The sequence below is a fragment of the Xiphophorus hellerii genome, chromosome 14 (genome assembly GCF_003331165.1).
Source record: "Xiphophorus hellerii strain 12219 chromosome 14, Xiphophorus_hellerii-4.1, whole genome shotgun sequence".
Lineage (NCBI taxonomy): Eukaryota > Metazoa > Chordata > Actinopteri > Cyprinodontiformes > Poeciliidae > Xiphophorus > Xiphophorus hellerii.
In genome coordinates this window covers 25,234,045-25,257,754 of record NC_045685.1, presented here as the reverse complement: position 1 = coordinate 25,257,754, position 23,710 = coordinate 25,234,045, and the positions used below count along the sequence as shown (strand labels likewise).

At 36.6% G+C, this 23,710-nt stretch overlaps 1 protein-coding gene and 1 long non-coding RNA gene across 3 annotated transcripts; one reads left to right on the top strand and one right to left on the bottom strand.

Annotated features, from left to right (window-relative positions):
* Positions 1 to 1,937: 1,937 nt before the first annotated feature.
* Positions 1,938 to 17,710, bottom strand: LOC116733353 (uncharacterized). Of its 2 annotated transcripts, none has more exons than XR_004342005.1 (6): positions 17,621 to 17,710; positions 14,461 to 14,608; positions 13,438 to 13,548; positions 13,116 to 13,365; positions 12,188 to 12,247; positions 1,938 to 2,017 (listed from the first exon to the last, which is right to left on the bottom strand). It is a non-coding gene; the product is annotated as an uncharacterized LOC116733353 (long non-coding RNA). The 2 variants fall into 2 exon arrangements; XR_004342004.1 differs by having other exon boundaries at positions 13,116 to 13,321.
* LOC116733321 (serine/threonine-protein kinase DCLK2-like) lies at positions 2,001 to 22,524 on the top strand. Its single transcript, XM_032584128.1, has 16 exons — positions 2,001 to 2,115; positions 2,459 to 3,431; positions 10,402 to 10,790; positions 13,433 to 13,559; positions 14,488 to 14,613; positions 14,730 to 14,818; positions 15,440 to 15,509; positions 15,752 to 15,857; positions 16,578 to 16,635; positions 16,838 to 16,957; positions 17,415 to 17,561; positions 17,660 to 17,793; positions 18,208 to 18,285; positions 18,542 to 18,638; positions 19,030 to 19,110; positions 19,210 to 22,524. The coding sequence occupies exons 2-16, from the start codon at positions 3,002 to 3,004 to the stop codon at positions 19,333 to 19,335; spliced, it is 2,178 nt and encodes a 725-aa protein (XP_032440019.1). The 5' UTR covers positions 2,001 to 2,115; positions 2,459 to 3,001; the 3' UTR covers positions 19,336 to 22,524.
* The last annotated feature ends 1,186 nt before the right edge of the window (positions 22,525 to 23,710 follow it).

The following is a 23,710-nucleotide window of genomic DNA, read 5'->3' as shown; positions in this document are numbered from 1 at the left end:
ACAACTTTTGCAAATAACTGCTACCAGCAGGGGATAGCACTGAGTTATTTTGGTTTTATTGAAATTAACTGGACTAAGCAAAGAATATAATCACAATTAAAATAAATAAGGCATTATATAAATTACATAAATCTTTAGAAATAAAGATTTATCATCACATTGAATGATGTGATATTCACCATCATCTCCTGTTTCCTGATTTATTTTTTATTAAAGGCTGTTTCTCTTTTCTCTCTCTTGTCTGCACACCTTGTCATTAATGCTTCAGTGGTTTCAGTGAAGGGTGTGTCCTTTCTTTCTGCCTGGGGTCCCAGCTGTCAACCCCACCCCCATCAGATCAGGGTGGGGTCTCGGCCTTCATCCAGGATAATAACAAAGAAAAAAGTCCCAGAAAAAAAAGAGATAAATGAGACAAAAGAAGCAGGTGTGCTCCAGACGCAGCATAATAAACATAACGACCAGGTGAAACCTGTTTTGGTCTCTTCAAAAGAGATGAATGTAAATAGATGCTTTAGAGAAGAAAGATGTTTTCTACTTTGTTTTTGCATTTATTTAATAAATAAAAACATAATGGAATCAGGTTTAAATGATTTATGGAACTTTTAAAGATCAAGTTGTTTATATTTTAAACCTCAGAGCTGTAAAAAAAAAAAAGTACTTTGTTTTAATAACTTATATTTTACCTGCAGCAACAAATCTTTTGAGCAAGTAACAGTTTTTCTCCTGACTTCATAACAGCAACAGAAGTTTTCACACCTCCAGTTTAATCCCTTAATTTACCATTTAATATAAGAAATATTTATATCTCTCTGCCACTGTTAGCTTTTACTTCTGCTTATCTGTATTTAGTTGTCAACACGTAGTTGCATCACACAGTAAATCATGTTGCTTGGTTGCCAATAGTTAATTAACTTTCATGTTTCAAACAGATAAAAAATTATATATTTTTTAAAAATTGAAGTTATAGAAATCAACGTCAGAAAGGTGAAAAGAAGAGGATTTAGAAAGAAATATCTGGTTCAAACTATATAACAATATATACAAAGTAGTTAATATGATGTAAACTTGAAAAAAAAAAAACACACTGAGGAATACAAAATCCTACTGCTAATAAAAAAACAAATATAATAAATATCCATTTCCAAAATACTAAACCTAATAGTAAAAATATATAAACAAAAGACCCTATTGGAAAGACTACTGTTGATAATAAAAATAAAATAAAATAAATAAATAAATAAATTAGATACTGAAATGGTAGCTAAATAAATGAAAGGACCATACTTAAAGTACTAAATAAAGCAAATCAATGTTTATTTTCCCTTCTACTAGTAGATGCATTAATAATGATCATTTAGTCCAAATTAAATTATAATTGACTTTATAATTTAAATTTATTTAATTGAATAGACTCTTTATTATGGCTTTAACCAGTTTTCACCAGCAGGGGGAGCTGTTGTACTAAAATGCTTCTGTTCTACCTCCTTTTGTCTGTTGGTTAAACTCTTATTTATACTAAGAATTGCGATTTTTTTTTTTAGAAAAACGAAAAATAAAAAAGAGAATATTACATTTAATGTTAAACGGACAAATAACTGGAGTAAACTTTAACTTTGATATGCTAATGTAATAATATATATTGAACAGTTTATTTACTGTATTAAAATTTAGTGGTTTTTACTCAACATATACCTTCATTTAAGGTGATTATTAATTAAAAGAAGAATCAGACAAAGGAGAGAAAGGCGAGAGACGGTAGAGGGAGATAGACAATGGGAGCGGAGAGAGAGGGAGGGAGGAGGGACGTTTGTTCACGTTCAGCCGCGGAGAGGACGGGGAGGGCGGGGTGGATCCAGCCGGTGTCTCCTCTCTGCTGCAGCGGCCATGCTGCTGTCCGCCGCCTCGCTCCGCGCATCCCGCTCCTCCGCAGGTGAAACCGGCCGCCGCTGCATCCCCGCGACCCGGGTTGACTCACAGGCCCGGCGCGGCTAGGCTCGGCTGCAGCGGTTCTCCCGAACTGGATCCGCCGGAACGGTCCGGAACGCGGCGGCGGTGAGAAGGGGGAGGAAGAGGAGAAAGGCTCCTTAGCAACAAACCGGTTTCATGGCATTATTGGTAGGTACCTCCCTCTGTCTGTCTGTCAGCAGCTTAGCAGCAGCGGCTCGGATTGATGGATAAAGTCAATGAGATGAAGAGAGAGAGACAAACTGTACTCAGGTTTTATAATCATCTCAACATTTTGTTCTTGATTTAAATGGATTTTCCCAGCAGGATGTCCTCCTAAAACGTGGACAAACCAACCCAGTTTTACCTAAATGTTCATTTTTAAAAAACAACAAAAAGATTAAATATCATGTTGTAATATTTAGCATCCTCCAGTGAAAAACCCAACATCTGGGCGAATCTGTCTCGTCAGTTCAAACCATCTCATTGTCTTTTTTTTTGCATATCTTTTCAGGGATGGACGGGACACTGAGGATTAAACTTTGACCTGTGCCAAAAAGCCCCAAAATGAACTGGATCAGAGTGATAATGGTTTATTGATTTGGGTTTAAAGCAGGACTGGTTTCGCTTGGTTTGTTCGAAAGCCAGACATCTGAGGTTATGATCGGGTCAGTGAGACTGCAGTGAATTAGCCTCGGGGATTGAATATAGGAGGTCTAAGATGATTGGCAGGTCTTCTTAGTGTTCATCTGGAACTCTGAGGTTCTTGATTGGCCCAACAACAAGATATCTAAATTCTTAGCTTAGCATTTTTAAGGTCCACTGGATTTACACCATACCCTGATGTGAAAACATATTCCTGAACTACACTGGACCAAAATTGGTGACAATAGATCACAACTGGCTTTTGCCAATCCTGATACTGATTGAGGACCAAAGGTGACTGGGTTGAATGGGAATAGTAGCCCTCTTGAACTGGGTTTGGACCAAGAATTGTGTATTGGAATATGAATCTTAAATCGGATGAACTCTGAGTGCAACTGTAACCTCATTCGCCATGTCTCTCAGTAAGACCCTTGAGTTGGAGCATTTCGACGAACGGAACAAGGTTCGCCGGGGACGCTCCACCCGACCCAAACGGGATGACTCCACCGGCAGCGGTGGGGGTTCCGGGCCCAGTTCCAGGGGCAGCAGCCTGGTTCCCAGTCCTGCTCACAGCGCCAACTGCAGCTACTACAGGACCCGCACCCTGCAGGCCCTCACCTCAGAGAAGCGGGCCAAGAAGGTCCGGTTCTACCGCAATGGGGATCGGTACTTTAAGGGCCTGGTGTACGCCGTTTCTAGTGACCGGTTCCGGTCGTACGACGCGCTGCTGATGGAGCTTACTCGATCGTTAGCAGACAACCTTCATCTGCCGCAAGGAGTTCGTACGATCTACACCATAGATGGCAGCAAGAAGATTACCAGTATGGACGAACTGGTGGAAGGTAAGACTAATCCTCCTCTGTTTCAGGATTGGGTTTCTGATATTTCAGCTGAGGAAAGTAGGGTAAGCTGAAGGTATTCATCTTGATTTCTGCTTAGCATGAATGATACTTAGGATTATGATGACAGTATTGGCTCATTTCAAAACGTCACAATGTTTCCATCATGAAGGACTTGAAGGCTTTTATTATAAGTTTGGACAATATGACTGAAGAACATATCAATTTTGATATCAGGGTTTTATATCAGTCAAAATGGATGATTATTGATTCATTTAATTTGTTTTAAATTTCTGATAAACTGCCAAACTGGTTATGTGACCATTCCTGTTTTTCCCAGTTTCCTCTCAAGCGCCGTTGTTTTTTATTTTCATGCAGTTATGAGGCCTGAAAACCTGAAACTTCTGCTGCGCAATTTACTGAACAGGTTGTTGCTAGGTAACCAAAGAATGAGTGGGTTGCTAGGTAACCAAAGAGTGAGTGGGTTGCTAGGTAACCAAAGAGTGAAAGGTTGAGTGGCTAAAGCCTTTTCTCTGCCTACATCCCCCAGAATGCTGTGTGGTTCTGGTTCAGAGTTCAGTGAAATTATTGAACGTTGTATCGGACATATTATCTATTGATATTGATCACATGCCTATCGTGATAGGTATTATTGATTTATTATTAGCATACAGAATCCAAGTGCAATGGCAGACCTACAGTACATTGTAATGACGGCTGCATTTTCTTCTTGTATTTGATCAACCAGTTTTTAGCTCCAACAAGAAAATAAAGATTATAAATTAGTCTTATGTCATTTAAATGTTTTAAAATAACTCTTATTGCAAATGTAACAAATCATAACCACTAAATCTGATTAATATCAGCCAGCAGACCTCTTATTGATTGATGAAACCGCATAAAATGTGTTGTTCCACTGTGTACCACTAGGACTCGTTTCTTAAATATATTGGTTTTAGAGCGCCTGTATTATTTTGCTGAAGAAGAAAAATCTGTTCCATTAATTTAGCTCTTGTTGATTCAGTTTGTTTAATGCTTGCACAACAAATATAAGTATATACCAGATCCAATTTCCAATTTTAAGCATTTTTTTTTGTCACCATCTTTTCTGAAAAGAAAACAAAATGACATCACAAATGTTAAAAATATTTTCAAAAAGTGTCCTTGATAATCCCTTCTGTGATTAAGGCAAGGCTACAATTTTTTAAAATTGTTTAATTAAGAGAATATAGACATAATATTATCAGAAATAATCATTTTTACCATTTAAAAATGTACTAAAATTAGAAGAGTAGTGAGTAAAAAACCTTCTATTTAGTTATCAAACTCTGGCATAACTACCTCAGTCGTTTGCACAATGACTGAGGTAGTTTTTGGATCAAAAATCTAAATTTTGATTAATCAATAAAATCAATCTATTGCCCAGCCCTAAAATGTAAGGTAGAGTCAGTCAGTGGTGCATAAAAGCGTTGGGCAACATGGTGCAACATGTTATTGATGGCTGGAAGGAACATATCCGGTGCACCGACTCATGAACTGAGACATCAGTCTGAGTAACAGTCTGGTTGGACCTGCAGCTTTTAAACAGCCTCAGTGAAAACTTAGACGTTCAACCAATATTAATAGTAAAGTTAGAGTTTTTTGTTTGCACCAGTATAAGAACAGAGTTTTAAAAGATTTTTAAAAATGTTTTTTTGATCAGACTTTGTAAGAACCAAACCAAAAGTTAAGCTCCAGATTTCAGTCAGTTCTGTTTGTGTGCTAAACGTCGGCAGGGAATCCTAAAGATGGCAGGAATGCTGATTGTTAGCATTTTTGCGCCATGAGTGAAAAGCATTGTGATATCTGCAATGACTTCACCTTTAACCCCAAAGGTAACACATGGTTTTCATTTAATAATGTAATAAATGCAAATTCAGGTTTACCAGCAGGAAGTTAAAGGTAAAATGACTTGAACTGACTGTGATGTACAACATAAGAGAAGATCTACTGTACAGTTACTGAAATTTGCTCAACATTGTCGAGGTGGTGATATGGACTTAGAATTTTATTTCAATATTTTGTGGTACTATTGAGATAACAATAGAAATTTAAATAAAAATGCTATTTATGACTTATTTTTCAGGCAACTGTATGTCTTGGATTCAATAACACAAATACTAAAACTGATATAAATGACCAGTTTAGTCATTTATATCACTAAACTGGACAATTTCTAATTGCATTAACTAATATTTTTTTTATTTACTGATATTTAATGATGCTCACATGGAGCAAACAGTTAAGAAAATAGTAAAACTAACATTTCAGTCAGTTAACATCAGTAATTGAAATTTATCAAGACAACAATAAATGTAAATCTAAATTCTTATCATGATTAAATCTTTCACAATAAATAAATGAATGATATGATAAATGCCCACTCCTACTACGTTGTTCAAAGAGAAATGTGCAAATGGTAGTGTAAAAAAACTGTACAAGATATTTGTGCTTAAAAACAGTAACATAATGGAAATCAGCTGGATTTAACTCTCATTTAATTTGTTAAAGTCTAACTAATCCTAAGAGGAAGGATCTGTGATACCGCTACTTTGTGCACAGAGGATAGACTCGGTTTGAAATGTCACCAAAGAAACTCTTCAGTTCAGAAACAACTTTTCTAATGATCTTTATCTCTAAAAAAAAAAATCAGCCTCTAATAAAAACTATGAGAACAACCAATGTACTTTTAGATTTTACTGAAAATCTAAATAATCGGTACTTCTGAAGATTAAATGTTTTTAAATAATGACCTGAGATCTTGAACTGTTTTCTTCATTATTATAATTTATTTCCGTTTATATGTAAACAGCTGAAACATGTAAAACATTTTCTCCTTTATGACCAAATTCCTCTGCTGTTATCACCAGTTTAACTGTCCATAATATTGATTGATAACATCCGATTGGTTCATCATCAAGCCTGCACCCTGTCATCCTGCTCTTTACCTGTGTTTGTTATGCAAACACACTTGAATTATTTATTTCTGTGTACATCAAGGGAGGAAGAAGTATTTCCTAATCAATACAGAAACTCTCAAGGGAGCTCAGACATTAATATTCATACCTCGACTCGGCTGGGTCAAATTTCCCCATTGAATTCAAAATGTTTTAGAAACTTCTTTGTCAAAACTGAAATATAAACAAAATGTTTAAACTGTAAATACGATAAAAATCTTTCACATCCAGAGTTGAAGAGATTAAATAATATATCTGGGTAATTTTACCAACGTCTCCAATGTTTTCTCTTGCCTGAAGCGACTTGGAGAGAAACTAAGCAGCAGCAGCAGCAGCTTTAGTATCAGCAGTTTATCATCAATATTGATGTTGGACTGGTCGTAAGGTCTTCTAATGAACATTAGTGGCAGGAAGCCCTTCAGCCGGAGATGCTCTAACAGACAGAGCCGTCACTCTGAGCACTTAACACGCAGAATGGACCGTGACGGATTTAATCTGTGTCCAAAGTGGGAAATGCATCATTTACAACTTCTCTCTGGAAAAACATGAAGGCATTCTGTTGAATGATTGGCTGCCTTCCATCTCAGCAAGTTTTCTGGTCAGAAAATGTGAAGTTAATCAGTGAAAACCTGTAAGCAGCAGCATTACTGAGAAGAAAAATGTAGCAAAATTTAAGGGTGTTTTCACACCTGAGGGTCCAGTAGACTCGGTTTGATTGGTGACCAAAACTACAACATTTGTTACATTTTCAACTGCCGTGGTTCACTTTCACACTGCACTGTGTTAAATGAGCCAAACCATTTGGAAAACCTGTTCCCCTCCTCTCCTGTGGGGGCGCTGCAACAAGAAATGGTACAGAAACTACTGAAGAAGACCTTTTTCATGAAACGTAAACTAAAATGGAGTGGCATCAGATTTTAGCGATTGTAGGATTTCTGTTTTGTCTTTGGCAAAAACAATGAGCCATTTCTTCTGGTAGCGCTAGGCTACCGCGTTTGCTTTGGTTGTATTTACCCAGCATGCCCTGCGCTGCAGACTCCTTCCTGCTTTGTGAGCGGTTTCTGGTTTGCTTAAATATTTCGCTTTTCTATACATTCGAACTGCACCAGAGTTCATTTCAACCAAACTGAGACCGAGGTTTTTAGATTTACCAGAGTTCACATTTTTGGTCCAAACGAATCTGACTTTCTAAACTAATGAACTAAAGTTTGATCAAAACGGACTAACAGGGTTGATGTGAACGCAGCCTAAATGTTTGGGTTCCCATCCAGTCTTTTTGTAAAGCCAGAATGAAGCCCAGGGTGTTCTGGTGTCCCGGCTGAATCGGCCCGGAGTGTTTTTGCGTTTAGTCACTGAGGTATTTGTATAACAACCCAGAGCAATCCTGTCCAGCTCATTTGAATCACAGAGTGAAAGTCGGCACATGGAGAGACAAGGTCACTGAACAAAGCCTGGACAGAGGGAGGGAAGGTGTGTCTGTGACGACTGGAGGTACAAATATGACGGATAAAGAGATACAGCGATGATGAGGAGGAAGATAAACCTGAATTAGTCTTTTGGTTTGGTTAATCGTTCTGTCAATTTTACATGTACATATTGTTAAACTTGCTTTATGGTAACTGTTGACTTTGGTTGAGGGAATGACGAGTTTTATGCTCCTAAAGGGACATTTTGCCGTCGGTCCTGCTAAATAAAATATTTCCTCCCAGCAGCTGTTGGACTCTATATCCATCACTGCTCCCAACAAACTCAAAAAGTTTCCATGTTTTTCTAATTTTAAATTAAATCCCTGCTGTTATTCGGACATTTTTGTTGTTTGCACAGTTTTATTGTCAATTTTCTTTTTCAATAGTTGGACACATTTTGTACATTTTTTATAAATAATTTCACTCAGTTGCACATTTCTTTGGATCATTCTGTATTCTGTTTTAATAACTGCAGAGTATTTTAGGTTGTAATTTTGCTGTTTCTGTTCAGTATGAAATTCTTGATTCTTTTTTTATATTTAATATTTTTGTCTTTGTGTAGATCTACCTTGCTACTTGAATGTTCCCACAAAGGGACAAAAAATGGATTTTTATTCAATTCTGGTAGATTTTAAACTATAAAATCTACATGACATTATTGAAAACGTTTTTTTTTAAAACTCACAGAAATATTTTCTGCAGGGAAACTAATTTTTTCTACTTTCTGGTTTCAGAATGAAAGAAAAACCAAAATGGTTTTAAAAAGAATAAATGTATTTTCTTCAATGTATTTGAAAATAAACAAACAAGAAGATAGTTTGTAATGTAAGGGGAAAAATGTGAATAGAAGTTGATTGTAAATATTTATGCAGACTTTGCTAAATAAAATAAAATCTTAAAAACTTTAAAAAAAAAATTTTTTTCAGTATTTTTATGAGTGAGGGACTAAGCTGAAAAAACTTGAATAAAGATGCTTAAAATCCATCTAACAGCGACTTGAAGCTGTTCATCAGTTTGTTGATAATTTGCATCTTTTCCAGCTTTAGTATTTGGTTCATTAAAGCAGATATTTTGAAGCGCTTGCTCTCAGCGCGGTGGTTAATGTTGACGCCGTTTGGCCGACCAAGCGGTCCGTGTCTCTGCGTGTAATTGCTGCTCTCAGGCTGTTATTTGTACCCTGCTATTAATCGGCCAGTTAAATCCTGAACTGAGTGACTCTGAAAGCAGAGGCAACGTTATAGGAGAATATCTGCAGGACAATGGTGATAAAAATAGGAGCTCAGTGGTTTGCACTTTATTATAATTATCTAGCTGGATTTATAATGTTAGTTTCTTTCTTTCTGCTTGGGTCTTGAATGTGACTTGATGACTGATGTGTCCTTCACAGAGCAGAAGAGTTGATCTGACGCCTGCTGTCAAACTCACTTTGTCTTCAATCTACTGCCTCGTATTTCAACATGTCGTCTGATCTGTACTTTTCCCCTATATGTCAAGGATGCAAGTTATTGATTAATGAGTTAATCTAAAATTGATTAATTGATCATTTTCTTTAAAACCCAAGTTTATCAAGAGGGCCAACCACCTTTCTGTTGGATAAAGAGCTAAAATGTTCCAAATATGCTGAATTTAATTATTTATTATTTTGTGGCCGATGTATTAAATACCGACAGAAAATTGCAGTTTCCTGCATTAGTAAACTTAGACATATTCATAAATTATAACAAATTAGGAACCTGTTAGGTTGCAGAATAGAAAAATAAAAGATGAAAGAATAAAATATGTGAAACAGTTAATTCCTTATTAACTGGTGAATATGTATACAAAAGTACTGCCTGTAGTCACTTTAGCTTATTGACATCATGTTTTTTCTACGTCAAGTTATAATTTTTCTCTGTTATCTGTGACATCATATTAGGGCCGTTGAAGACATAAGTAGAGTAAATTTACATCAAAAATCTGAAATTTTGAGATTAATCTTGTAAATTTTCTAGAAGAAACTTGCACATTTCAAAACTGGAAAATTTTCTAGAAAGAAAGTCTGAAATGTTAAGATTTTCAGAGGTTTAGTAGAAAACAAAAAAAATTCTGAGTTTGAAAAGTCAAAAAGTTGCTAGAAAAACCCAGAGAAATTTTAAGATTAATCCCAGTAAATGTTCTAGAAGAAAACAATTTTTTTTAGATTAATCTGAAAAAGTTTTTTAGAAAACACAAGGAAATTTATGAGTTTGAAAAATTTAAAATTTTCAACAAAAAAACTCAAAAATATTAAGATTAATGAAAGTTTTGAGTTTCAAAACTGGAAAATTTTGGACATTTGAAATTTTGCAATTTTTTATTTGAAAATTTCAGATTTTTTGGCTTGAATTTACAAAATGTTTTCCTATTTTATACGGCATCATAAATAAGCGATTATTAGATTTATCTAAATCGTAAATTTGCTTCTTTTCTCATCGATATTTTGCTCTAAATGCGTCATTCTTGTCTTCTTTAACCGCTTCCCTTTCCGTCCAGGCGAGTGCTACATCTGCGCCTCAAACGAACCTTACCGGAAGGTCGACTACACCAAGATCTCCGTCCCGAGCTGGAAGCCCGGCGCCGGTACCGGAACCGCCACCGCTGCCTCCAGCCGGACCCCGACGGCGTCCACCGGAGTGTCGACGACCCCCAGCGCCGTCGCCAAAGACCGGCCCGAGGGTCGGGAGGGCAGGGACAGCAAAGACTTCATCAAGCCCAAACTGGTGACGGTGATCCGGAGCGGCGTGAAGCCCCGCAAGGCGGTGAGGATCCTGCTCAACAAGAAGACGGCGCACTCCTTCGAACAGGTGCTGGCGGACATTACGGAGGCCATCAAGCTGGACTCTGGGGCGGTGAAGAGGCTCTACACGCTGGACGGGAAGCAGGTGGGGCGCGATTTTATTGTTCCACCAAAAGATCAGAAAATCTCCTCAAATCAGCAATTTATTAAAAAAAAACCCGACAAAATGTGTCAGTTATGATTGGAGCTAATTATTCTGACGATTAATCGATTTGATTAGGTTTATTAAACTTACATTATTTCAATAAAATATGCAATTATTTCTCACAAAAAAAATTATCCTGTCTGTGATTATTACATTATTTTCTTAAAAAATGCAAACTTTAATCTTATGAAATGTGATTATTTTCTGTCATTTTGTTCTCTAAATTATTGATTTTATGGTTATTTCACTGCGTTTCTGTTGCGTTTTCTGCTTTAATCAGAAAAACTTTTGCATTTAAAGCAGCCTGTGATTCCCATTAGGTGGAGTAGAATCGAACAAAGTCGAGCCAGAAATCAAATTAAAGTGCATTACAGAATTACTTCTCAACAGAACCGCTAATTGGGTCGTGCTGTGGCGTTTGGTGCTCAGCAGAACTGCAGCAGTCAGCTAAAGTCCAGTTGTTAAACACTGAATGCGCTCTGATCCGCTCTGCAGCTCGTTTTGGTGTTAGGATTTAAAGTTATCGCAGACCGACCGGCGGAGCTACTTTTAAACTGAGGCAGGTTTTTATTTGAAGTTGTAGATAAGCTGAAGGAAAGCAGAGGCAGCAGAAACTGACTGAAGGACGTTTGTTGTTGTGAACGCAGCTCGGATCTGAGAGAAGAAAAAACCTTTTATTGAGTCACGCAGAGATGAACACACCCTGTTTGTGTCAGAGTGGATGCAGCATCCACTTAAGGATAATAAAAGCAGTGTTCACTGCCTTCAAAATAAAAGCATCCTTTTATTTCTTGCAGAAGTTGTTTAATTTTAGCTTTAAAATCATTTTTGTTCACATTAAAATGTTGCCATTAAGGTTTTATGCATGTCTCTGCTGCCAAAAGTGCAAAGAAAAATGTTTTTTAGTGGTTTTGCATGTATTAAGATCTTAATGGAAGCTTTCTGAAATGGAAATATTTAATATATGCAGAGCTAAACAGGCTGAGATGTTTTTGGAGTTTGAAATCACAATATCGAACCAACATAAAGTTGTTTTTCATGGTTTAAATAGCAAAGTTTCTTCTTTTCAAATTAAACCTTTCATCTAATTTCATAAAATATTAAAACAAATAACTATAGGAGTCACATAAAACCTACAATATACCTTTTCTCTTATGTTATTCTTTTTCCCTTTTTCAAAAATAAAATTGCTGATTGTTTTTCTTTCTTTAAACTGGGACTTTTATTGTGAAGGCATTTCAGTCCCAATGAAAGCTTTATTCTGTCGGTCTCAGCATGAATGCAGCAAGGCCAAAGTGTGTGTGTGTGTGTATAGGCGTGTGTGTGTGTGTCCTCACGTCTCAGCTTGCTTGGAGAGAAACGCCATCTCTGACCCTGCAGCGTGGTCTCCATGGCAACTAGCTCGCCAAGGAACCGACACGTGGAGAGTTGTCGAGGATCCAGTTCCGGAATCGTTAGGTGTCGCAGTCGCCATGGAAACAGAATAGCATTAGCATGAGTCTGTAGCGCAGAATCAATTCAATTCAATTTCCCAAAGGGAAAATGAAAACAATCAGCACCAAACGTGGGAACCTGAACCTCTGCTTTGTAAAATGAGCTTTTATAGAAAGCGAAGGTTTTTCTAGGTGGAGAACAAAGTTCAGCAGAGACAAAAATAATCCTTCATTTCTCTGGAGAGCCTCAACATTCACCGTTTTCTCTCTGCTTACACCGAAACACTTTCCTGTTAAGCCACTTAATTCTGATTTATGGACCTTTCAGACACAGAAAAGCTCCTGAACTCGGGGGATGAACCCAATTAGCCACAAGCTAACTGTTTAATGCATTATTTAATGTCATAATTTCAATAATATAGCTAATAATGAATCACATTTTTAATTAGCAAAAGGAAATATTCAAATATCTTCACATTTTTAGGCCAAATTTGGTTTTAATTGAGGTGATTTTGTTAGATATTGAACCACAGATTAGCATTATTTTCATTTAGTTTGGTTTAGTTTGAAGAGTAGTGTGTTAATTTTACACCCAATCCAATAAATTACTATTCACGTAAACTTTGTTTTAACACTTCATAATCTATTTTTTTTTGTTTTTTCTTGGGTTTGTTTTATATTTACATTTTACTCATTATTATTAGTTTTATTTGGACATTTAAAACGTCTTCCAGTTCCAGTGTGGATTGTTCTGTACAAAATGAAACAAAGTCACTAAACAATATTATCGTTTATCGCAGTAAATCCTGAGACAGTTCATCGTGTGGCAGACCTGGTGTGAACTTTGCTGCAGCTTTCCTCCGTTTAATCCCTTCTTTCATATCTCTGCTGATCCCTCTTTTCTTCACCTTTCCTCTCTCTCTCCGTTTTCTCCGTCTGCATAAATCCGTGTTGATGAAAACTTTGTCTCTAATCCTCAAGACAGTTCTTCGGCGGCTCGATGTGTTTGTTTCTTGTCTGTCAGGAGCTGCTGAAGAGCTGCAAACATGATTTAAATATTCCCATCTGTCCTCCGCTCAGCGCTACATAGAAAAGAAATCCCTCAGTCACTGAATCAAACTCTGTGTGTGTGTGTGTGTGTGTGTGCAGCTGACCTGCCTGCAGGATTTCTTCGGGGACGACGATGTGTTCATGGCGTGCGGGCCGGAGAAGTTTCGGTACGCGCAGGACGACTTTGTGCTGACGCATTCTGGGAAAACGGCGGCCTTCGTGAGCGGTAAGCAACAGAAACAGAAGGCTGAATTTTTACCTCCTTTAGGTTCGTTTCAAATACAAAATCTGATTAAATATTCTGGATATCTAGAATATTTTTGGTGTTCAGTGTCATAAAACACATAGTTACTCCACAGTGTTGCACATCAGAGTCACCCTGAAGCTTAAAACGCATGAAAGGTTTCTTAGAGGTGACTTATTATGCTTTGTTGAACAGGTTAGGATAGATTTATGGCCTACACAAAACAAGAAAATCAATTTTTCTTTCATAAACTCATTCTTAGATAATGAGATTTTAAGTAAGTCAACAACAAAACCCTTGTCTTTTCCAGCAGCCATTGTACAGTACATCTCACCAAACATGCTGGAGTTCCCCTTAGGTTGCTGGATAATGGGCAGACATTTTTGAAACGGCTCAAAAAACAGCTGGGTAATTTTTTTAACACTTGGACTGTTTTTATAAGCAACAGAAACCCAAATGGAAGAACAAAAATGTGAAAAATATTAATTTTGCATAGTAGGTCCCCTTTAAAAAGCCTGACCTGCTGATTCTGAAAGCTAATTTTGGCCAATATCATTGTTTTCTGTTTGGAAAGTAACTAAATAAATCAACAAAGTCGCTAAGTTGGCAACAGCGGGGCGGCTATCAGCAGAATGTGCCGATGTGACAGCTGAGTAAAAGGACAAAGTGGCAGATTTTCAGATAAGATCAATTTCTCTGGTATCGGCTGATCCATCCTAAATTTAGAAAATCGTGGCCGATTTATCGGTGAACTTCTACTTGTTTTACAGCAGCTCCTATTAAAACCCAACAAAACCTAAAGAGTTTCTACATTGAAGCTAAAAACCTACTTTCGATAGAAACATGAATACATTTTCATGGTGCAAATGAAAAAGTAACAAACTTTTCCGTCCGTTTGTCCGTCGTCCAGAGTGCAGGACCAAAACGCCTCGTCCAGCCGCTCCTCAGAAAACCCCCAAAACTCCCAGCAGCTCCAGCTTCTCCTCCTCCAGGACTCCACCCAAAGGTTTATCCAGGACCAAGTCACCGGGCTCAGGTAGGGAACCAGGACGGTTACCATGGAGACACAGGTGTAGAGAACCAGTTTAAGATCTTATTTAAACATATAAACACATTTTAACCAATCAGATCGCTCTTTTCTCCGTCATGCAGCCAATGAGGCGTCAGGATCCCAGTCGGCTGTAAAGTCCAACAGATCCAGTCCGTCTCCCACCAGTCCCGGGACGCGACGCAACTTAAAGGTCAGAGAGATGATTTGAAAACTAGTTTCCTCTCACATTGTCCTGAAAAAACAAGTTTAATTCAAATTAAACTGATTTAAATTAAGTTGTGAAAGAGTTAGTGTTGAACTGTTTCTGCAGCAGAAACTTAGAAGAAAATCTCTTACACATTCACAATAAGGAAGGTCAGACTGTTTCATTCTGCTGCTAAAGTTAAAAAGAGATTAGCAGAGTGTGCCCCCTGGTGGCAGCAGGAAGCTACTGCAGTTCTCCTACATAAAACTGATTCTTTCCTCTGTCCTGTTTTCATTTATAGTTTATCACCTTTATTTAGCATCAAATTACAAACACAATGAAGCATTAAGAAAAACGACATAAACCTCATCACATAGACAACAAAAATAATGATAAAAATCAGTTAAAAAGCCCAAATTTTCATGGTTTTGAAGTTATAAATGGCTTTTAAAAAGGAAGCAGCTCATAAATGTGGATCTTTCTCAACAAATATATTCACATTTCCTTCAAAAAAAGTTATTAAAATCTAAAAACATCTTCGCAGTTTATAATTCAGAAGATTTCCTACAGTATTAACTCAGATCTGACCTGGTTTTTATTCCCTAACATCTGTTGTTTAACCATCAGATCTCTCCTCGCCGAGCGTCGTCCACAGATGTGAACGGAGAAGCCGAGCAGCCGGACGACGCAGAGGAAGGTTTGTGCTTCCATTGTGGTAGAAATGAAATTTAATGAAGATTTCTTAGCTGTTTCTTAAAAGTATTACAGTTTTTAGTTTTTATTATTAGAAAAACCCACTGAAGGTTCAGAAAATGTTTGAGATGAAGCATCACAGATAAAGATGAAGCTGCAGCTTGAGTTTATCTTTCCTTGTGCTCCTTACTATTAATAAAAAGATAAAATAAATGTAAAGAACATATATTTTGTTTTTTCTTTCAGTGAACGGAAACCGATCCGTTTCGTCCTCCACCATCAACGAGAAGTACAAGGTGGGAAAAGTGATCGGAGACGGAAACTTTGCTGTGGTGAAGGAGTGTGTGGAGAGGTAAACCTCACACTTCAAACATTATGAAAGTAATTCAATGGTTTGTAGGTTTTTAAATTAAAAATAATAAGTAGATAAATAAAAATGAATCATTTAAAAAAAAAGATTTGTAATTAAATAAGTAATTTATTATAAAAAAGGCAATTTTTCAAAGAATAACTCCATTAGAGCAGCAATTTAGCCAAAACATGCAAAAATATATCTTTTTTATTTAAGATTTTAAAAATCCTTTGTTTATTGTAAAAAAAAAACTTGTAATAATCACCCTTTTCTATCCAGTCATTAGTTGATTGATCCACAAATTGATCACCAGATCAGTTCTACTTTATTGATATTAAGTCAAGCAGAAAAATGCTTCACATAACTATTTTATTAGCTGCGTAGTTTCCTACAAATAATGAAACTTTCTCTAAAGAAATCCTGCTACTGCATTTTAGACAGTAAAATGTTTATTTTTTATGCATTCCTAATATTATATAACAAGGCTTAAATAAAAAATCTATATTGATTAATCGAGTAATAGTCAGAATAATTGATAGCGTAACTAAAATAATCGTTAGTTTTAATCCATTTTCTCTGCCAAATAATTAAAATTAATTTAATCTGGTTAAATTTAGGATTCACTGTTTGAGAAAAGAGTAAAATGATTGATTATGTTTGTGGTTTTATCCGGTGTTTCAGCTGAAGGTTTTAACTCGTCCTGCTTGTTTCTGCCTGCAGGGCGACGGGACAGGAGTTCGCTCTGAAGATCATCGATAAAGCTCGATGCTGCGGGAAGGTAGCTGCTGCTCACTGTGCAAAAGATTATTTCTTTATCGCTCTTCTAGTCTAAACTAATAATAAACAGAAATCTAGAAGCAATAATCATCAAAACTAGCAACTGTTCAAATACATCAGTTTGTGTGTAATTATTAACTTTTTAAAACGAGTTTAGCAGAACAAAAGATTTTCTGATTTGGGGAAAACGTTTCTCTGAGCAGGAACACCTGATAGAGAACGAGGTGGCGGTTCTGAGGAGGGTCCGGCATCCCAGCATCATCCAGCTGATCGAGGTGGACGAGACGCCCACACAGCTCTTCCTGGTCATGGAGCTCGTTAAGGTCCTTTAATTAACCTCTGACCTTTGACCCTGAAGCCATCAATCTTAGACCTTTACTTTAAATTAGAAAAAAATAGACCTTTACCTTAAATTTGAAAAAAAAAGGTCATGTTCAGATTTTTTAGCATTATTTTTTTTTCTTTATCATAAACTGAAGAAATATTGATAATATTAAGCTTAGAATAAAAAAATAGATATTTCTCAACATTTTTTGGCATATTTCTGTGTTTTTGTCTGTTTCATGTTTTTTCCAGGGTCAGATCTTATACTGTTAATACTTTTTAAAATCCAAAATAAATTAATTGATAATATTAAGCTCAGATTAAAAAAATGAGAATTTTCTAAATAGTTTTTTTTACATATTTGTGTTATTAATTGTCTGTTTCATTGTTTAATCATTATAAAATGATTAAATGAATAAATAAAAACTCCATTCTCCTCGTTTCTGGTTCCCTCAGGGCGGCGATCTTTTCGACGCCATTACCTCCTCCACCAAGTACAGCGAGCGAGACGCCAGCGCCATGGTGTTCAACCTGGCCGGAGCCATCAAGTATTTACACCGGATGAACATCGTCCACCGAGACATCAAACCAGAGAACCTGCTGGTACCAAAACACCGTCATCCACAGAGCTTTAACTTTAACAGGAAGTGTTTCTGTTGCACCTGAACTCTGTGGCGCTCGGTTCTGGTTTCGTTCTGCAGGTGTGTGAGTATCCGGACGGCACCAAGTCCCTGAAGTTGGGCGATTTCGGTCTGGCGACGGTGGTGGAGGGTCCGCTGTACACCGTCTGCGGCACGCCGACGTACGTGGCGCCGGAGATCATCGCTGAGACCGGGTGAGAGACAGGAAGTAAAACTAAAATTTATCACTTTTAGAGACAACAACAGCAAAAAGAAGAATAAACATAAGGACAGACAGACGTGTGCCGCCCTCATGCCCCTGCTAGACAGCAAAAAGCTGCTTGTGAATTTCCCAAATTGTTATTTTCCATTTGTTAATTGGTTAAATACTTTATTTGGACAATTTTGGTTATGGGAGATTTATTTTGTTTTTAATTGTATTGAGTTTAACAACTTTTATACAAAACAGAGATCCAACAATCATTTTGCTGCTAAATAAAATAGTTTTATAATCTTTTATTGGTTTTTAATAAAGGTATTATAAAGGTAAATTATTTATTTTCCATATTTCTATGAGTAAATCATCCCATTAGTGGTAAACAACCAGGAACGTTGATGTTTTCTTCTAGTTATGGTCTGAAGGTGGACATCTGGGCGGCAGGAGTCATCGCCTACATCCTGCTCTGTGGATTCCCTCCTTTCAGAAGGTCAGTAAACGCAACATTTTACTTTAACCAGGACATTAATAATAAAAGCTTTTATTTGCATCATCCTGTGGTGGCTTCATGTTATTATGAACGTTTCCTGTTTTATGTTTGAGTTGGTGAGTTTGTTATTTGTGTGACAGATTAAAAATCTTCAGCCTTAAAAATTTACAGATTTTTGTAACTTTAATGAGTTATTAGTTGCACAGTGTGTTTTATTTGTAGCTGTACTAACAGAAATCTGCTTTACTTTCCGCAGTGAGAATAACGTCCAGGAGGAACTATTTGATCAGATCCTCAGAGGGAAGCTGGAGTTTCCATCTCCAGACTGGGACAACATCAGCCTATCAGCAAAGGTTCGGATCAGTTTTTGAAAAATAAACGTCAGATTTCAACCTGTTAATCTGTACCAAGGTTGTAGCTTATCGGTAATTCAACAACATGCATAAAAGTCATTGTTTGTTCTTTAAAATGACCATAAATTCTCTGTACATTAATATTTTGTTGAGTTCTCCATAGGACAAAAAGAACTGAAAACAAATTATCATCATCCGTTTTAGTTTGTTTTAGACTAAAGTTTGGTCAATTGGAGCAAAAAATGACAAAAACCAAATCAGAAATCAAAGTGAACCTAAAGGAAACAATCTAAATCCCATTCTGATGTCTGTAGATGTGACCTGAAGATGTTATTAAATCTCAGATCAGATCAGTCTTTTACTGCTAACGGTCACATGACCTGCTCCTCAGATGCTGATCAGTCAGATGCTCCAGGTGAACGTTGACGCTCGGTTCACTGCTGAGGAAGTCCTCTCCCACCCCTGGGTGACGGTAAGAAACATAAAAATTTAATTTTTTCCACTCAGCTGCAGCACTTTGATTCTTATCGTGTAGAAATGTATGATGATGGTAAAGTTGCTGTTTTTGTAGGATGAGGCACCGGGAGAGTCCAACACTGTGAGCGGCCCTGAAGATCACGCCAGCGAAGAAGCGCAGGAGTCGGATCATGAATCTCCGATTCTGGAGACGAAACAAGTTCCCTCACCGCTGGTTTAGGCCACATCCCAGCCCCACTGGTCTAAAGGAACCAACATGACGCAGTCTGGGAGCAACCAACTGGGAGCCAAATAATCTTCCTAAAGTCTCCATTTATCTCCATTTACCTGCAACCGACTCCCTTTCATTTCTAGAAAAGTAAAACTTTAAAACATAGACAGATGTAATTAAACATTCTCTACTACATTTTTGCTCCTCAACTAGTGACTTAATACACACAAAGTGAAGTTATCCCAACATCATCTTAGGGACGAGATGACGTTTAATCTAAAACCAAACTATTCAGTAGCTGCATTTCCATTAAAAGTCTGTGCAAAACTGTTGATATCCCATTAATGTTGGGGGAAAAAAATACAATTTCACAATTGAGACACTTCTGTTAAAAAACACAATTAAAATGACAGGTCTTTAAAAATCATGGTGCACCATTTTCCTCAGACTACTTCCTGTCGTCTTGTTTGTCGTTTCCAGCAGTAGTAACATCCAGTTGTTGATCACATGATTTGTGCAATGGGAAATACACTGATTTTGATAAAAACCACCTCATCCTGGCTCAAAAAGGTTTTATTGAAAAATGTTAACTTTTTTCAAAATTACTTACATAATTAAAATTATTTGATCAATGGAAACGCAGCTACTGGCAGTCAGACAAATCCACTGCATACTTATAGATTTATTCAACACATCTACAGGATTTTCCCTCAGATCTGGTCAGAAATGTTAAATAAGTTTGAGAAATTTGCCTTTGCTCTCAAAAACAAACAAAGCCCACTATCTCAGTTTGGACTTTTGATTCTGGCTCCTGTTTCCATGGAAACTAAATCAACAGTCTTATATCTAGTTTATTTTCCCTAAATGAGGTTTATTATGGTTCATGCCTAAGTTTTCAGATATTGGGTTAATTTCTAAACCAGTTTATAGAGTAGCCTTAAATCTATTTTAATTTCCAGCAAACTAAACGAGTTTGCATTATTTAAAATGAACCCAAAGTTTATTTTCTCCACTTCTTTCTCTCTTTGGTTCTCTGACATGGACTGAGTTTCCTGGTTATTTACTCCAGACCAGTCTCTCCAGTATTAAATCCAGTTTATCTCCTGGAAACCGTCCAGAGCGCGTGCCAATTGATCCCCAGAAGGTTTTGCACAAGGCCCGGCTCTGATCCGTTAAAGCAGGCGCCGCTACTGAAACCAATTCATGCTGCTTGCAGGACTTCCATGAACACACGGACACCATCAAGGTGCTGCCGACTCCTTCGATTGGACCGAAGTTTCCTGTTTAAACACCATGGTCTGGAATGAACTTTAATGGGATTTTACTGATTTTACTACAAATAAGAACTGCTCTAATCTTCTCTGAAGTTCCTGCTAAACCAGGATGTCTTCCATTTATCTGAAATTATGTCCAACTTTTGTCTCTCCTTCACTGGAGAAACTCACGTCGTCTTCTTGCCATCAACCAACTGAGGAGATATTTGAGCACTGTGCCTGTCTGCGCTGCTGATCCAGTCTTTTTTTATTTCCATCTTTATAAAAATAATGCAGAATCTTTGGAAATATCTCTCCAGAAAGAACTTTTTTTTTTACATTTTTTTGTCTGTTTATCAACTGAAGTTTGAGTTGATTGGAAGAATCTCGGGAAAATGAAGGCAGTAAATCTGAATGTTGGCTTTTCATTAAGATATAATGAGTAAGAAAGAAAAGTCAGAACTCAAAACACATCCGTTTACCTTTACTTGAGCTGAATCCCATTTCCTATTCATATCCAGGCTACACTGCAAAAACACAAAATCTTACCAAGTATTTTCGGTCTAGTTTCTTGTACAAATATCTTAGTACACGTGAAATAAGATGTAACTTCTAAGCAAGTTTTCTGCAAAAGTTAGGAGCTTTGTTTTGAATAAATAAGTACTTTTCCATCAATTAATATTGGTGAAAAAGTACTTGTTCCACTGGCAGATTATTTAACTTGTGACAAGGCAAAAATGTCTTGTTATAAGTAAATAATCTACCAATGGAACCAGTACCTCTTTCTCAATTTTAAAGATTTACTTTAAATAAGCTCCTATATTTTGCTGAAAAGTTACTTATAAGTTACATTTGTCTTATTTCAAGTGTACTAAGATATTTGTAAAAGATACTAGACAAAAATACTTGGTAAGATTTTATGTTTTTGTAGTGTTGCATTGATAAGAAAATGTGCTAGTTCCACTGACAGATTTTTTTTTAACATATATGAAAAAATTTATTATTGCATATTTTGAAATACAGCTGCTCTAAATTAATTCAGATGCTTAAAAGCAAGCAGAGCCTGCTGGTTCTTCTCCACCTTGCTGGATTTAAAGCCAAACTTTATCATTTAAATAACAGAGAGGATAAAATACTTTTGTTAGTAATAATTCTGAATGCTGTTGGAAATTATGAAAAAATATTGACATTTTAGTCTGGAAAAGAGATTTGAACAGGACTTTGGAAATGGGATTCAGCCTCAGGATCGTCTTTAACTTCCGTTTTCTGCTTCTTCATACCTTCACCTACTTTAAGACATTCTGTTTTATTCCTGATCAACTGACTTACGTCCATTTTTATCACCTGAACTGTTCAAGCATCGCTTTAAAGATGCATTTGGACTGAATTTAAGGGCACACTGAAGTCCAAATGATGAGCTCTTTGCTTCTCCTCACTTTATATCATTTTAGATAAAAGGGTAAGACTGTAAATAATGTAGATACCGTTCTGTCAGTGTTTGTGTGAGTCTGTTGTGAAGTAGGAAAACAGTAGCAGATTGAAGAATAAGTAGTGTTACAAATGAAAAGAACAATCTCATCGTCAATGCCTCAAAAAAAAAAAAAAAAAAAAACCTAAAGAAAATGATTTTCCACATAACTAATAAACCATTTTGACATTTAAATGTAATTTCAGTATTTAGATAGTTAAAAAACAGATATTTGGGATTCAGGAAAGGTAGCAAACATCAATGAATCTCTTTCTTTTATATAATCATGTTACATCCAACTAACGTTCGTCTCCATTTGCACTTTCCATGAAACTGTCTGTCCAAAGCTGTGTGTTTGTTTGATGTTTTCACTTTTGGGAAAGAGGAACTTTTGAGATGGGCGTTTGCATCAATGGGAAAGTAGTTCCCGTCTATAAAACTTGAAAAGAAAGTGTCTGAATAAACGCATTGACCTGATACAGTGATGCAACCTTTCCATGGCCTTGACCTTTGGTTGGAGCTGCTCACTCAGAGTTTGGCTGGAGGCTCTCCTAAAACTATAAATGTTCAAATTCATTGAAATTGTTAATATTCAACCATTTATGGGCTGACTTTGACACATAAAACGTTTCTGTAGCCGTGCTTCAAATGAAGTAAATATTTGGAAGAAACTGAACTTTAACTGAACAATTTAGGCTGAATTATTGTATAATTCTACTACTAGTCCAGTAGTTATAAATGATTCACCAAAAATGGCAAACTTAAACTACTGGCAGCCCTCAAAACTTATTAAATTAAAGATGCAAATGTTAGTTTGATTTATTTTTAAAATTTATTTTATTTTTTAAGTTTTTCCTTCTTAATAAAATATTTTTACGGATTGTATATCATTAAAGATCCAAAATATAAACAGCTGCCTTTTAAAAGAAAAACATAAAATTTTAAAATTCTTATTTTCTGTGTTTGTTGGCCAAATTTTTGCCACTGTTGACTTGAAATCAGGGCCTGAACAGAATCATTTCTACGGCCAAAAATAGCCCTTGACCCACACTTTGGACACCCCTGTGGCCTAATAATGGCCAAAGTGATTTGAATCAGGCACAAATGCAAAACAAAACAAAAATCTGACTTTTGCTGATTCAAACAGATTTTCAGCTGCATTTAGATGTCTGCAGTCAAATGTTTTAGTTTCGTAAATGTATTCAGTCAGAAATATGTATCTGAAGTTTGGTAGTAAAAGTTTCTGATGAGCTCAGATTGTTATCAACCATCCCAGACTACTCTACTTATCACTGGGGTGTAAAATTGCATCAACTTTTGTTATTGAGATTCTAACAAGCCCGTCTTTCTGAGCTGTTGTTACCCTGGAGAAAAACTTCAGCCAAACTCTGGATTGGCGACTTGACCTTTGACCTTCTATGCCTGCTATGTACCCAGTGGTCTTAATTCTTTTCTCTTTGCTTTATACCAAACCAAGAGGAGCCTTCAGTTGTTGCTGTTTGTCCTGCTAGCACCTGAGTCAAAAATGAGAGGAAATCTGTTCAGTTCATGAGAATCTTTGAAAAAAATGCTTTACTTTTTCAAACTCTCTGTAAAAAAAGTGTTCTACCAAATTTATTTAGTCTTGCAGATAAACTTTTAAGTGGTGCATTAAGATAACTGA

Bases quoted from the DNA above. Each gene is read 5' to 3' on its own strand.
- LOC116733321 (XM_032584128.1), top strand. From the start codon at position 3,002: ATGTCTCTCAGTAAGACCCTTGAGTTGGAGCATTTCGACGAACGGAAC. The intron at 15,510-15,751 runs GTTTGTGCTTCC...TTTTTCTTTCAG, and splicing joins GCCGGACGACGCAGAGGAAG to TGAACGGAAACCGATCCGTT. The intron at 16,636-16,837 runs GTAGCTGCTGCT...TTCTCTGAGCAG, and splicing joins AAGCTCGATGCTGCGGGAAG to GAACACCTGATAGAGAACGA.